Source organism: Berghia stephanieae, chromosome 2, assembly GCF_034508935.2.
Source record: "Berghia stephanieae isolate SIO BIC M18660-M18661 chromosome 2, UCSD_Bste_1.3, whole genome shotgun sequence".
Lineage (NCBI taxonomy): Eukaryota > Metazoa > Mollusca > Gastropoda > Nudibranchia > Aeolidiidae > Berghia > Berghia stephanieae.
In genome coordinates this window covers 34,780,578-34,798,077 of record NC_088361.1, presented here as the reverse complement: position 1 = coordinate 34,798,077, position 17,500 = coordinate 34,780,578, and the positions used below count along the sequence as shown (strand labels likewise).

At 35.7% G+C, this 17,500-nt stretch overlaps 1 protein-coding gene across 2 annotated transcripts in view; it reads right to left on the bottom strand.

Moving 5' to 3' along the window:
* LOC144964778 (uncharacterized) overlaps positions 1–17,500 on the bottom strand; it is a 303,554-nt gene that overhangs the window by 23,364 nt on the left and 262,690 nt on the right. For both annotated transcript variants that reach the window (XM_078899389.1, XM_078899388.1), the window contains exon 4: positions 5,838–6,057. In XM_078899389.1, coding sequence (XP_078755515.1) covers positions 5,838–6,057 — 220 coding nt within the window. The remainder of the gene's footprint in view (positions 1–5,837; positions 6,058–17,500) is intronic.

Genomic DNA, 17,500 nt, shown 5'->3' with positions numbered 1-17,500 from the left:
CAACCATAATAAAACTATAGTGCAAGATTTCGATTAGATGCGGCAAAGCGACAATGGTTGACAAAATTCCAATGGGGGTTACGAATTGAAGTGAAAAAGGGTAGAGGGGGGGGGGGGGGGGGGGGGCGCAATAAATTTCAGAAACCATGAGTCAATGAATTAAATACAATTCTCTTGGTTTGCTATCGCATTCGTTTGGGGTTCGAATGACTCAATCGATCGAGCGTGTGACTGGAACATGGAATTGTGTAGTTAAATTTGACTGAGGAAGAGATCAAAGGAAAAGAATTTGCGAAAGAGAAGCGGTAAATTATAGAGGGTATGAAACAATTGATATGAGGTTTTCCAAATCTCGTTATGCCGATTGGTATTAGATTTTCCCTTAAAATCCGAATGAAACTTGAATTTTAATACTTAGTATAAATTTTAAGTATCATTATCCTTAAACGGAAATCACATTGAAATTTATTGATCAGTGAGATAATAGATCAATAGAGAGGTTTGAGGGAAAATAATCCTCATTAACTTAAAATGTAAAGAATGGAAATATGGAGTTTGGGAAAAGTACTATTTAATTGTTAATCTCCGCTTTCTTGCAAATTATATAGGAAACTATTCCGTCTCCAAGGGACTTTGAACGTAAAGAGCTATTTTAAAATATCACAAGTTATCCACAGTACCGGGCATTTGAGTCCTGGCAAGAAATAATTTGTTGTAAAAAAAAACAATAGACAACGAAAATACATCACTTTAAATCCAGATAGACGGCAGAAGAGTGTTGGGCACGTCGTGTCCACAAATACTAATCAAAATGTAAACTGAAAGTGATGTATTAACCATTTTACTGTTTTTGTTGTTGGTTGAAGAAGGGGTTTAAACCCAAAAAGTTCCTTGTAATGCATTTTGTTCTTTTGTGAAGCTATTATATTCGTTTTGTACATTACGTGTTATCCGAGATTAAACAAGTTGTACATTTTACCTAATGAACAGAAACTGTGATAAATATCTGATGAGTTGTACCAAACTTCCCTGAAAAACGATACGATATTCCGAGAGATATCAAGCCGCATATCTTACATATAATGATAACTACCATGACAGATGATTCTTGCGTTGCAACAAATTGCAATGAAAGATTATATCTGGCTTACGTAAATGCAAATGATTGCATACTTATTTCAAAATATTCTATAATGTAAAAACCAAGGTAGACCACATTGACCTCAATTTTTTGACACAAAATATCGTAGTTGTACCGTCTTGGCACCTTGACAAACTTGAACCAATCCCAAGCGTTTAACTTGAGTGTTCATATAACGTAAAATCCACTAAATATGCTCAAAGCGTTTTACAAGCGAGCCCACGCCAATAGCAGCACTTTAAGTCTAGGACAGGATCTAAACTCTGAAGGCGATATCCATTTTTTTTTCAACAGAAATACCACGGTTATGGGATAGGTACTTATTTTCCAGCCCTCTTGGAACCACTACATTAACTCATGTGTCTCTGCTGGTGGGAAAGGCAAGGTGTCCCAGGATATGAGCAACGCCAAGATTATCACCCTCTACAAAAAAGGGGGACCGCAGTGAATCGCTTGTTGACGATCACAGTGGCTGGAGGTATGCGGCGAGGGATGGAGTCAAGAGAGATGAGGAGAGGAGAAAAAAGAAGTTAGAGGAGAGGATGAGATCAAGGAGGAAAGAGGGTCAGCAGAATCAAGCACTTAACCCACAGTCAAACTACGTTGCGGCAACTGCGGTAGAGACTGCCATGCAAGGATCGGGCTGCTGAGTCTCATCCGTCGCTGCTCTCAACAAGACTTTTGAGACCAAAAACATACAGGGCGCAAACATCGTTTCTTGAAATGAAAGGATGTCTACTACTACTACTACTACTACTACTACTACTACTACTACTACTACTACTACTACTACTACTACTACTACTACTACTACTACTCATTATTCACCCGAGTCCGTGAAAAGAGGATGAGAAAAGGGCATTTCCCAAGGACTCAACTTTGTGCTGCTAGAGTGGGACTTAAACCTAGGACCCACAGGCCATATGGCCAGTGTAATACTACAAGAACACAAGTAGGTGTCTTCTTTTGAGAGGGTTCTGATGCAATGACACTGAAAAGGCTCATGATTCGGAATAATAATTGTACTGACTAAAGACAACGGTATTTATTGTCACCATTTAGAAGAAGTTGAAATTAATCAATTTAATTCATTGTAAAAAAGAAATAGAAAAAAAAGGAAAGAAGAATGAAAAAATGGAATAGAAAAGCACAAGCGAAAAACATAAAACAATAAATTAAAAGAAAGCATAATAGTACAGTGTGTGTGTGTGTGTGTGTGTGTGTGTGTGTGTGTGTGTTTGCCCCGACAATGCAGTTGCGTGAAAAAGGAGACAATTCAATTTCAATTCAAAGTTATTTTAGGCATTGGGCCAAATAAGTTTAGAGAAGAGTCAAGAAAAAAAAAGAATTTAAATGAAAACGATAATAAAAGGCAGAAACCCATCCACAATGCAAGAACTTATGAGACGAATGAGAATAAAAGACAAATATATCGAAAGACTAAGCTATTGATATCATTGAATACACTCAAAATGCAACTACTACTACTACTACTACTACTACTACTACTACTACTACTACTACTACTACTACTACTACTACTACTACGACTACTACTACTAACTACTACTACTACTACTACTACTACTACTACTACTACTACTACTACTACTACTACTACTACGATTACTACTACTACTACTACTACTACTACTACTACTACTACTACTACTACTACTAATAATAATAATAATAATAATAATAATACTAGTACTACTACTACTTCTACTACTACTACTACTACTACTACTACTACTACTACTACTACTACTACTACTACTACTACTACTACTTACTACTACTAATACTACTACTACTACTACTACTACTACTACTACTACTAACAACTACTACTACTACTACTACTACTACTACTACTACTACTACACTACTACTACTACTACTACTAATACACACACTACTATACACAACACAACTACTACTACTAACTACTACTACTACTACTACTACTACTACTACTACTACTACTACTACCACTACTACTACTACTACTACTACTACTACTACTACTACTACTACTATTACTATTAATATTAATATTAATAATAATAACAACAACAATAATCTTTATTGTCACAAGAGACACATAATGTTAAATGTTAGATTAAAGCTCTAGTCATTCTCCTGACCGAGATTAGCCATAACTGATCAAATTATGTTCTTAAAATATATCATTAAGGAAATTTACAATAATCGATACACTAACATTGGATTCGACTGTAATAATATAGTTAAAGGATGGTTAATATCAGATGGTTGTTGTATTCCAACTCCAAAGCTCAAGGCGCTATATAGATTTATTGAGGCTTCCGTGATAAGAGAATAAACATAGACGACGCAATAATAATGTCATTATAAATTTTAAGTATTTTGAAAGCCTACGCAAAAGTTGTCAGATTTGATAGGTTCTGAAGCGAATCTCCGATCTCATTAATTCTATATTTATTATCCTATAGAATTGTAATAGAAATATTTAGATTAACACCCACACACGCAGGGTTGTACATACATATAGTATGTTGAATCAGTACTGTCTCCAGATTGCACTCTAAGACTATATATATATATATATATATATATATATATATATATATATATAAATATATATAAAAATATATATATGTATATATATTTATATTATTTTTTATATATATATATATATATATATATAATATATATATATATTGTTGATGTGCGTGTGTGTGTGTGTGTGGGGGGGGGGGGGGGGGTTGTGTGTAACGCAATGGGTAAAGCAGAGGAGATCAATATAGACTAGGTAATACTCATTAAAAGGCCCATTTTAAGTAACGTCTAGACTTGGCTTGGAGACATATTTCGTAAAGAGAGAAATGTCAAAATCTATTGTCTGCTTGTCTATATATTTGATAGACTATCAGATAATTGACAATAGCTTTTCAATGTTGGTTATTGTACTCCCGCCACATCAATCCCACACCAATTCTTAAATTAAGCCAAAAAATAAAAATCCCAAAAAACCAACAAAAACAAAACCAAAACCAACAACAACAAAAAACCCAAAACAAAACAAAATAAAAACAAACAAAAGAAGAAAGATAACCGACACACAAATAAACGCACACACAAAAAGCTAAACAGCAGTAAAAGACAATAAAAAAACATATACAAAAAAGCAAAACAAAAACAGACGAGAAAAACCCCAACCCCCCCCCCCCCCCCCCCCCAAAAAAAAATTTTAAAAAAAGAAATAAATAAATAAAAGAAACTAAAAACAAGCAAAGAAAAAACTCCAAATGTATAAACAACAACCAAAAAAAAAATGAACGAAATCAAACAAACAACCCCCCGCCCCCCCCCCCCCCCCAAATAAAATATAAAAAAATTAAAAAATACAACAAATAAGAAAACAGGAATAAACTCAAACGAAAAAGCATCCCAGAAAGAAAAACAAAAACAAAATCGAAAACCCAAATAAAACAGTAATAATTAGATAGTATGTAAACAATTCAATTTGCATAAAAAGGACGCCACACGGATTAAAAAAGTACAATTATGGGTTAAAAAAAATCCTCCTCTATTTACTATTTTGAGCGGAAGCTTCCAATGATTATACTACAATAATATTATAATAACGATCTGCCTTATCCGCGCGTTCTTTTCTGCACTAATGAAATGTTCTGAAACCTCCGAAGGTTGCGACGCACTATTAAACCGGGTGACCCGTATCTTCCTGACTATTCCCTGCACCAGTGAAAATGGGCGACGACGCCACGTCCCACTGATGCAGGATAGCCGTTGTTATAGGGGATATGGTCAGTATTCTACTGGCGTTAATCCAACGTCTAGTCTTACTAGTACTGTGTCAGGAAAACTTCTCTCCCAGTTTAGAGGAAACCGCGTCACATTACCTCGTAACATTTTTCTTCGAAATCGACATGTTTTGAAAACTACTTTCATTACATATAGGCATGGAATTCGCACTTCATTTAACAGCCATGTACTAATTTAAATGGTTTTCATTCATTCATTAGTTGTAGCTTGAGTTTTACTGCCAGGATGCCCTTTCTGAGCAAACATTCCCCATTTATCTGGGCTTGTGACCGGCCTCACAAGGTGCTGGGTTGCACCCCATAAAGGGACGCCCAAAGACTAGATGGTGGGATAAGGTAAAGGATGATATGAAAGAACTAGGCCTGGAGGAAGATGATGCGCTGAACCAAGATGCATGGAAATGTGGTATTCATTATGGCAACCCTGCAAAATGCGGGATAAGCTGAAAGAAGAAGAAGTACTAATTTAAATGGTAAAGCTAGAGAGAGCCTTCAAAAATGGCCTGTGGGATATAAACATAATTTTCAATTCTCTACCTAACATTTAACCCAACTTTTTTGAATATTAGTTATTTATCGGTTCCCACCTGAGAGCAAGATGGCTGGCTGTCAACAGACTCTGGTCCAGGCTGACGCATTTGCACTTAACAATAGCGACCCAACGTCTCCTCCCCTCCTCCCCTCGGAAAACAAACAAGCAAACAAACAACAATAAAAGCTAAAGACAAAAACAGAAACAAAAACAAAAACAATATAGACAACAAAAACCTAAACCCCTCCCTAAAATAACACAAACAATTAACAAAACAAGTTAATCTTCCCCGTAACCCTCTTCCCATATAATAATATAACAAACAATGACCTACCAATCACAGAGAGTTCAACAGTCCACGTCAGTTTCTCCGTGGAGATGACTTGACATTCGTAGACACCGCTGTCGTCCATGCGCGCTGACCGGAACTCAAGGTTCCAATTGCTGACCTCCGCTGGCCATGTGTAATGTTTGATCCTCAAGTTAGCGTCCTGGACCCATATATCTGTGCCAATACTCAGAAAATGTTCAGTGCCCAACTTTTGCCAGGATATCTGGGGATGGAATAAAAATAAAACCATGAATACATAAGTGTCACAATTGATTGAGATTCTTGCCTATAATTGAAAAATTTCTTCTTTAAGTTGGAAAAGCATTTTAAAAACAAAACAAATCTAATGGGTTTTGTTCAATAACTGCTGCGACAAAAGACACGCCACAATAGAAACGTTTTGCAAGGCGGAGGGTGTCTGTGATGGCAAGCAGGGCAAAGGGAAACCAAGAAGGAAGTGTTCTCCAGACATAGCGGACTAGTTGAGGAAAACAACCACAGAAGCAGGTTGCATGCGCAGATGAAAACCAGAAAGGAGTTCCGTCGAAATGTTCGGGAGGCTACGTCCAACAAGCATCCGCCTTAAAGAAGAAGAACTCTTGCGTTATAGACAAGATCGGAGAGTCTCATGACTGACAAAGACATTGCTGATTGCTCTGTCAACGACAAAATGTGGTAGGGTGACTAATCCTTATTCTATCTCGCCGTTACTTTTGCTGGATTTAATGATACTAGTCAAGCCAACCTTTTTCAGTGGTATAGATAGATCGAAGTTGACGTCACTCAGGTCTTTGTTATTATTGCTTTTTGCCATCCGCGTTTATGAGTAATTCTCATTAAACTGCATTAGCCAAGACTATAAACGTTTAAGGTTACACAGAGTTTTGTATGTTGGTCCGTTATACTTCCGGAAAAAAATTCACTTCACGTGCGTTAACTTCTGGGCTTCCCCGTCTCAAATCGTAGATGTGTCCAGATTAGTTTATTATTAGCAAATCGTCTACATATTGATATATTTTTATTTGTATTTTATCCGTTTCTTTGGAATACTTGAGAAAGTATGTGACATGAAATAAACAAACTTGCATTTAATATTTGAAAGTCAGCCTGGTCGTAATCTATAGCTTTTTATTTATTTACCAAATGATTCCATTTCTTCGTGGATACTCAGGTGTGAAATAAGTACCTGACAGTTATAAATATATATATATATATATATATATAATATATATATATATATATATATATATATAAATATATATATATGCTGTTATTAAGGAAATTGAATTTTTCTCTTAAATTTACACCCCCCCCCCAAAAAAAAAAAAAAAAAGAAAAGAAAGAACCTGCAAAGGAAAATAACAAAACAAAAAACAGCAACCCAGAAATTTAAAAAAAAAAGAAGAAAACGATAAATTAAAGAAAAAAATATAGCAAAAATTACCCCCAAAACCCCCAACTTAAAATAATTTCTAATCCTGATGATTGGGGCTTCATACCGAACTAGTTAAAATCCGAAATGATATCAGATAGTCACTTTTGGTTGGCCACATATGAATTAGACATTTTATTCGACCCTGAACTGTGTCTGTCGAAGTTCAATAAGACCCATCATTATTGCCTTCTGCATTCTGTACCCAAGGATGAAAACTACAGACAAATACAGACACCCATCCCCATTCTCATCCACTCTGAAAAGACAACATCAATGTCCCCATGCGACTTCATGCAATGAATACAAATTGATTCTCTCTCTCTCTCTCTCTCTCTCTCTCTCTCTCTCTCTCTCTCTCTCTCTCTCTCTCTCTCTTTCTCTGCATCATTTTAGCTTGTTTATATTTCCTTCTTTCTATTTTCACAACTTTCTATTTCGTCACTCTTATTCCCCCCCCCCCCTCTTTTTTTCTTCTTTTCTTCTTTTTTTTCCCTCGAATATTTCTCTCTCTCTCTCTTGATTACTCTCTTTTCTCTCACGTATTCATTTCCCCTCCGATCGTCCCAGTTTATTCATTTTTCATTCTCGATCCATGGTGTCCTACTTCTCTCCCTTTTCCACCCCCCCCCCCCCCCCCCCGCACACACACCCAGAGTTATCAATCATCAAATAATATCACTGTGGTCTCTAAGTAACGGCACGCCCGGGTTCCAAATACTACGATAATCATTACTATCATAAGCAGAATATATCACCATTAAAATCTTTGATTTTGCCCACCTTCGCTCTCTCTCTCTCTCTCTCTCTCTCTCTCTCCCTCTCTCTCTCTCTCTCTATTTCTCTCTATCTCTCTGTCTCTTGGTCTCTTCACCTGTTCTCCCACTTTAAAATCATAACAGCCATTAATATAATGTTTAAACGACGAAGCCGCCGCCGTCGTCATCATCATCATCATCATTTTCAAAATAATAGTCAACACCATCACTTCTACTTGAAGAACATCCATCGCCGTAACCACCACCAGCACCACCACAACCACCACAACCACCACCACCACCATCATAATCATCATCATCATCCCCATTATCATCTTCCTTATTGTCGTACTCTTTTTAATTCCCCGCCCGCCCTCTCCCCTCCCCACTCCTTATGAAAGTTATCATTATCGCCACCATCATTGATCAATGCCAACAATGTAAGAAATCACTTCAATCCAACGCGAATATCCCAAAGAGAGATAACGTGCCCCAATCGACATTATCCATCAAAATCAAAAACGCCCAAATTCATATTTGCCCCATGAAAATAAACGAGAAAAGGAATCTCCAATTGATGTTAAATTTGAGGTGTAAGATGAACAAATAACAAAAAAGGAAGTCAGAAATATCTAGCAAGAAGTTAAAGTGGGCTCAATATGTGTGTGTGTGTGTGTGTGTGTGTGTGTGTGTTTGTGTGTGTATGTGTGTGTGTGGCAGTGGAAGGGGGGGGGGGAGGAGGGGGTAATGACGGTGAGGGAGGGGTTCTGGGTGTCGAGTTCCACAAGGATGTAAATTAACTGCCCGAAGAGGAAAGATGGTAAACCGAAAATGGGGTGGAAGCCAAGGAATTAATTTCGATTTGCCATAAGTTTACTTGTCTACTACAATCATTCACATCTCTGAGGATCTCCGTTCCCCGGAGGTGTCAAAAAGGATTGGGATGTGTTGTCAAAGCAAATTATATCGGAAGGGGTGATTTATAATGCGTAAAAAATATATAAAGATATAATGCGTACAAATATGCACATTTTTACTTATCTTGGGACCTGGAGCAGTTGAAGTCTAGAAAAAATATACTACAACTTTTCAAAGGGAAATGATAAAATATTTAGAGTTATTTCGGAAGGGGACGGCAAAACAAACAGAATAAATCAAAATAAATTTATTTTCTTCGCTCTCTCTCTCTCTCTCTCTCTCTCTCTCTCTCTCTCTCTCTCTCTCTCTCTCTCTCTCTCTCTCTGTTTCACACATTCTCTCTCGTTCCCCCCTCTCTTTGTTCATTCTAATCTATCCTTTCGTGAAACCGGTCTCATAACAAACATACTATTTGTATATATATATATATATATATATATATATATATATATATATATATATATATATATATATATATATAAATATATGGCGAAAGAGTTTACAGCCATAAATCTGATTTAACTAGATAGACACAAACCTTTGTTACACTGTGGTAAAAATTAACACTGGCCTAAAGTAGTTCTTCAGAGCCATTTTGGCCAATGGAGCTGGCGTTTATCCCGGTTGCTATGCCGATGACGTCACGCATTTACCATCCACGGTTACTTCCCTTGCACTAAGAGCACTGTCACTTTCTATCGCGTTGTTGTTTACAGGAGAGAGAGAGAGAGAGAGAGAGAGAGAGAGAGAGAGAGAGAGAGAGAGAGAGAGAGAGAGAGAGAGAGTCAGTAACAAGCAGAGAGCGAGAGAGATGGATGGAGAGAGATATATCTTTTAAAATAAATAAATAAGAGAGAGAGAGAGAGAGAGAGAGAGAGAGAGAGAGAGAGAGAGAGAGAGAGAGAGAGAGAGAGAGAGGGGGGTTCGCTTTATCGTGTATTCATTGGGAATGGGAGGGAGGTAGGGGTCTTTTGAGACAATGAACAATGTGAATGAACCCAAAGAAAAAGGGGAGGAGAGTTTAATAGCTAACAATTGACCACAAGGGGTTGTGATAACGAGTGGCATGTCATAAATAACTCGAGGTTGCAGCTCAAACAAGAAGATTCAATTATACGATTTCATGTAAGTCATTGCAAATTAGGCCCCACCCCCTCCTCTTCAAGCTGTCATCTGACTCAAAATGGAAACAATGCAACAAATCATTTGACCATTCCCATTTTTTAAATTGCAATCTCATTGGTCAATATGTTTCCCATTGATTGACTTTGACTTCTTTTGAAACGAAGGGCTTTCTTATACTATCACTACCTATTCTTTGCTCCACCCCCTCCCTCCTTTTCCCCCTTTCTTTATCTACCAGTCTCGCTCTCTCTCTCTTTGTCTCCCTCGTGTTTCTTTCACACATACAAACACACACATAAACACACACTCACACACGCATATTTATATCTTTATTCTATTTAGCTCCCGCCCTCTACAGTGCACATACAAGCAGTCTCTCTCTCTCTCTCTCTCTCTCTCTCTCTCTCTCTCTCTCTCTCTCTCTCTCCCCATTCGGGGCGGAGGGTCACGTAAATAATAATAATAATAATAATAATAATAATAATAATAATAATAATAATAATGGTAAAAATAATAATAATAGTTATTATTATTATGATAATAATAATAGTAACAATAATAATAATAACAATATAATAATAATAATATAATAATAATAATAATAATAATAATAATAATAATAATAATAATAATAATAATAATAAATAATCACCATCATCATCATCATCATCATCATCATCATAATAATAATAATAATAATAATAATAATAATAATAATAATAATAATAATAATAATAATAATAATAATAATAAGAAGAAGAAGAAGAAGAAGAAGAAGAAGAAGAAGAAGAATGGTAAAATTTATTATTATTATTATTATTATTATTATTATTATTATTATTATTATTATTATTATTATTATTATGATAATAATAATAATAGTAACAATAATAATAATAATAATAATAATAATAATAATAATAATAATAATAATAATAATAATAATAATAATAATAATAATAATAATAATAAGAAGAAGAAGAAGAAAAATCATCATCATCATCATCATCATCATCATCATCATCATCATCATCATCATCATCATCATCATCATCATCATCATCATCATCATCATACATCATCATTATCATCATCATAATAATAATAATATTAATAATAATAATAATAATAATAATAATAATAATAATAATAATAATAATAATAATAATAATAATAATAATAATATATAATAATAATAATAATAATAATAATAATAATAATAATAATAATAATAATAATAATAATAATAATAATGATATATATATATATTAATATATATATATATATATATAATATATATATATATAGATAGATAGATAGATAGATAGATAGATAGATAGATAGATAGATAGATAGATAGATAGATAGATAGATAGATAGATAGATAGATAGATAAATAGATAGATATATGATGGTACGTGATTGGAGGATAAGTCTTAATAAGTCTTTGTCCAGTTTTCCGATTTTATGTCGCATTCAATTTTTTCTTTGTAGCATTTTTTCGATCTAGTGTCCATTATGCTAAAAGGATTGGTCGCCATTTTGAAGAATTATATGCTTCAATCAAGGGACTAAACCGTGTAAAATGTCAAAAATTAACTCCCTTAGTCTAACCGCATACTCTCAATAGTGTGAAACGGACAATCACTACTGGGTGGACAAAAAAAAAAAAGGGGGGGGGGGGGGGGGGGGGGGGGGGGCGGGGTGCGGAGGGTCAGGAGAAAATCTCGATTGCACCCAGGATCGACTCGGTCCCTTTGTTTATATGTGGAGCGAGTGCTCTACCAACTGAGCATTTGGGACCCCCAAACAATGGCTTGTTTTGGTGTAAACTTATATACCAGTCTGATAACTCAAATTGTCATGGTCACATAATTCTAATGAAAATACTCTCAAAGCAACACAAAACAGTCAAACAAAAATCAAGATCTTTATTGTGTTCTGTTATCAGACCTGAAAACATGTGCGCTTAGGCTTAGATAGTTGTATTTAATATTTTTTTTTTTGTTTAAAATAAATAACCAGGTCTAACTTAATTTCAAATGTTTAAAAGCACCGATTAGACAATTTGACTTTCTTTGATTGAATCCTTCGTTTTTTGTTTTGTTTTGTTTTGTTTTTGTTTTCCTGTAGGTGACAGCACAACTATGTTTACCAAGATTTAGAACCAATCGTAATAATAATATACGTTTCTTGAATTCTGGCGACAGTAATTTCGAACAAGTTCCCAATGGATCCGCACGACCTTGGAGGACGTATTGGGAACGAGTTCAAAGGTTCAAGAATGCTTTTATTATATCCCTTCAATAATGACCTCATCTATACTAGACTACTTCTTATCAAAATGTATTCTTTTCTTAAAACACCTAAATAGACATTAGTTCCTTCAAAAACAATCTGTCAGAGGAACTAGGAAGAATGGATATACCATCAGCACAGAAAACAGAAGAGGTACTGCGCAACGTCATCGACAGGCATGCGCCAAAGACAACTAGAATAATAAATTCCAGGAAACCGTCTCCGTGGTTTAACCAGAGTGAAAAAACTGCCAAAAGGGAAAAAAAGGAATGCAGAGGCATCGTGGAGAAAATCGGGCCTTGAGATTGACCGGCTGATATATATAGCAAAAAAGCATAAGTATAAAACCACCTGCAAAAGAGCAAAAAGAAACTATTATAACACAAAACTGTCATCAGTGAGGGACACTAAGGAATTTTTCTCTGTTTCAAAGGAACTTTTAGGGGAAGAAAAGGGCATGTGTCTACCCACTAATATCCCGGTAGAAAAGCAGCCGGATGCATTTTCAGATTTCTTTTCGGGAAAAATATCGAAAATTCGGAACAATTTGGACCTCGTGCAAAATGAAGATATAAATTTCCACCCTTTTTCGGGTTCACAGGGATTCTCTTGTTTTAAAGAAACAACTGAAGAAGAAATTTCTAAAATAATTTTTTCATCTTCCTCGAAGTCATGTGATTTAGATCCTTTACCAACTAATATTTTGAAATTATGTCTTCCTGAATTGTTACCTTGCATAACTTATATTATAAATCAGTCACTTATCTCAGGACAAGTCCCAGATATCTATAAACATGCAATTGTAAAGCCTCTCATAAAAAAGCAAAATCTCGATGTAAATGACCTTAGTAACTACCGTCCCGTCTCAAATCTGCCATTTCTTTCTAAAATCCTTGAAAAAGTTGTACTCAGACGTCTTTCACAACATCTCCATGAAAACAATCTATGGGAAAAATTTCAGTCAGCTTATCGTTCTTACCACAGCACAGAAACTGCTCTGTGCTGTGTTGCGAGTGATTTGCTTGATGTTTTAGATAAAGGTTCTGTTTCTCTTCTGACATTGTTAGACCTTTCGGCGGCGTTTGATACTATTGATCACGGTATTCTCATTAAACGACTTAATATAACCTTTGGCTTGTCTGGGACTGTCTTGCAGTGGTTTGAATCTTATTTAGATGGCAGAAAGCAACAGGTTATGATTTTAGATAAACTTTCTCGTCAACATACATTGTCTTTTGGTGTTCCTCAAGGCTCTGTTTTGGGTCCAATTCTTTTTGTTTTGTATACTTCTCCATTATCTAATGTCATCACTGGTCATGGGCTGCGCTATCATCTCTATGCAGATGATACGCAACTTTATGCTACTGATAAAACTAAAAATCTCGAAAATATTGTGAAACGTGTGGAAGAATGTGTGACGGATGTGAAAGAGTGGATGGATGCAAACAAGTTGAAAATGAATGAGTCAAAAACAGAAGTGATGATTGTGGGAAATAGAGGGCAGTTGAAGGTGAATGATGGTCTTGAGGTGTTGATTGGGGGTGAAAAGATCAAAGTTTCAAAGACTGTGAAAAATTTGGGTGTCTATTTTGATTCAGAAATGAAAATGTCAGCTCACATTTCTGCTCTCTGTAAATCTTTATACTTTCAATTGAAGAAAATCAGTTCGATCCGTCAGTATATTGCAATTGGAACATGTAAAACATTGGTTGTTTCCCTCATTTTTTCGAAACTAGACTATTGTAACTCGCTGCTTGTCAACTTGCCTCAGGCTTCTATTAAACAATTGCAACTACTGCAAAACAGTGCAGCAAGATTAGTTTTTGGCAAAAAAAAATTTGATCATGCAACCCCTTTGTTGGCCTCTCTCCACTGGTTGCCCATTGAAAAGCGCACATATTACAAAGCAGCGTGTCTTGTTTATAAGTGTTTGGCCTGTATAGCACCGGCATATCTCACAGATCACGTGGTCATGTGTAAATTTGAAAATTACACTTTAAGATCATGTAATGACCAAACGAAAATTTCGGAAAAAAGATCAAGAACAAAATTTGGTGATAGATCGTTTGCTTGTTTCGGCCCCAAGATTTGGAATGAACTACCACGTGGTCTGAGGGAGTGCAAGTCTTTACCTACTTTTAAAAAGAATCTCAAGACACATTTTTACTGTATTTGTTTTTCTTGACTCTATATGAATCCTTGATTTGGCTATGAATTGTTATTGTTGTTATTATTTTATTTTTTTTATTTTTTCTCTTAAAATTGATATTTATATTGTAAAGTGCCCAGAGCTTGTGTTTTACACGAGAATGAGCGCTATATAAATGTGTATTATTATTATTATTATTATTATTATTTTGGGTCTCGAATTTAACGATGGAACTTTAAGTACCATCATTGTTGCCAGGATATCATTACGCGTCAAAATCTATTTTTAGTAAAACTTGATACATGAGGAAAAATATTCTTGAACTGCTATGTTTTATTTTTTTACAAAGGATAATAGGAACGCTGGAAATATTCTTGTTATTACCCCATTGCGAAATCGGGATTTTCCCCCAAAGCAAAGAGATACAACCGAAGGGTGAAGCAACCACAGGAGGATCTCTTCCGATCATCTTAGGCCAGTTTCATTTCAGACACACAAAATACTTTTTTTTTCCAATGCTAAATATTATTATCTACTATTTTTAAAATATGACGTAATATTTCTTTCATTTATTTGACACACCAGGAACCTGTCATCGTCTCTTAGAGGTAAACCTCTCTAAATAGTGGGGCAAAATTATGATATTATCCTTTGTTTTTAAAAAAAAGGTAATTATTCTCGCAACATTCATTTCCATTTTGATGAATTTTTAGATTATATATCTTACTTTTGGATTACGAAATGCGCGACGGATATGTGCCATGGGAGTTTTTGCCAATATAAGGGTTAGTCATTTAAAACGATCGCTACTTGATGGACGAGTTTTCTGGCCAATATTTTTGATACGCGTCTTCCAGAGTACGGTATTTTACTGGTTAAACATCTTATCTGTCAAGAATTATATGCCAGATTCAGGTCATGTAAAATTAGGCAAAGAAATACCAAACGTTTCTGTCATAATATAATTTTGCCAACAGAGTATATCCTAATCTTTGTTAAAAATTACCATGAAACTGGCGAAATTGGACAACGAAATGAGCACGAATAATTAATAGACCCTCCTATTATCACCAATAACATATCTAACACGAAAAGCTATTTTTCTGTGTCAAAATAATGATATATGACCAGCTTTCAAAGAGTTTAATTTGGCAGCATTTTACAGCGGAAAAAAAATTGACGAGGCGATTGAGGTGAAGAGTGGCTGACTTGTTATGGTGATGTGAAAAGCCAAGAATACGTAATAAATAAGGATTTGGCCCTGTTCATATTATGCAAAAAAAAAAAAAACAAAAAAAAAAACAAACCCCAAACCCCCCCCCCAAAAAAAAACACAGAACATCTCGGAAAAACCTTTAGAATAGAAGATCCAAGGGGTGAGTAACCTTGATTGTCATATGTGCTCCACCGTCTCAAAGTTGTATTAAAATATTAAGATGTATTAGCGCGATATCCACTAAATAAAGCTCAAAGCTCTTTGCAAAGGGTCCCTGACCAACAGCAACACTTAACATGTAGAAAGAGACAGAAGGCCTGTTAGACTATATTACCATTTTTTTTTTCGGACAGAGACAACGCTGTTAACGGCCAGGAAATCATTTCACTCCTGAGTACGATGACAGAATGTGATTCAAAAGACTTTTTCAAGGACTCAACTATGCGCCGAGCGAGGCTCGAACCCAGGATTTTCCGATCCGAAAGCGAGTGTCATACCACAAGACCACATAGCCGCACAATAAATACCGTTTCTTGCATTGAAAAATAATTATCAAAGTATCATTTAAACTCTAGATATATATCTAAATTCAATCCTTTTGATTCGGTTTTTCCAACGTACACTTATGTGCAGATCTGATAACTCAATTCCTTATGGGCTATCGTTGTAATGGAAATCTCAAAAAATGACGCAAAATATTGTCCATTAAAACAATGCCAATCTAGGTTCAAAAACTGCGTTCGGATGTCAGACCTGCATAATATATGATGTACACTTCGGGTTCATTCAAATTTATTGCCGTTTTAGGACAATGCATTACAAGTTATAAAAGACAAGAAGGTGAACGGAAAGTTGAGTAACGTTTGAGAGAGGCCGGAATGAAATACACTGACAATTCGTACACCGGTTCAGTGGCATGCGAAATCAATTCTCTTTCAAATTAAAGTTTCGAAATTTACAAAAACCCGTATCATAGTGCACGCACGTCATTTCAGTTAATGAAAATGTTGCTGCTTGGAGTTGGAAGAAATAAATAACAAATGGGAAATGAACTAGAAACTAGTGCCGCGCTGAGGACCGGACCGAGGACCGGTCCCAAGGTCTTTTAGCTGTGAACCGTGGTCCAGTCCCAAAGAGGAAGACCGCCGGCGGTCCTCACTTCTTATCACCTTTCAACGGTCTCGCGCCATACTACTTCCCCAGCGATTCGTTGCCTCGGTCCTTTGCCTATCTTCCACCAATCACCACCCATCCCACTTAATTAATCGCACCCACCCCCCTTTGCCATACACTAAACGACACAGACGACCATAGAGGCAGACGACCACCTCCCTCCACTCCGCAAACCGCCCTTTCGTGTGTGAGATGGGGGGAACAGGAGGCGCACGCCTTGGACGATTCCATTATACGGGGTAAATTTCAAAATTTACTACACCATAATGATCGCAATGACAATGATCTATGATGAAGGCATGACCCCTCTTCTCTAATGGGTTATTGTTTGAAATGTATGTGACTACTAAAGATGTGTGTGTGTGTGTGTGTGTGTGTGTGTGTGTGTCGAACCTAGCAAGTTGCAAGTCTGATTTTTTGTTTTCTTTTGTCCATCTCTTGTCGCCACTCCTTTCTATCGCATTGTTGTCATTTAAAATAATACAATAATATTAAAATTTCGTTTGGTGTTTTAACTAATCAAGTAATATGAGTTTCATTAGTTTCTTCCGTCCAAAAAAAAACAGTTATAACGTCTGTATTTTTAAAAGGTCCAAT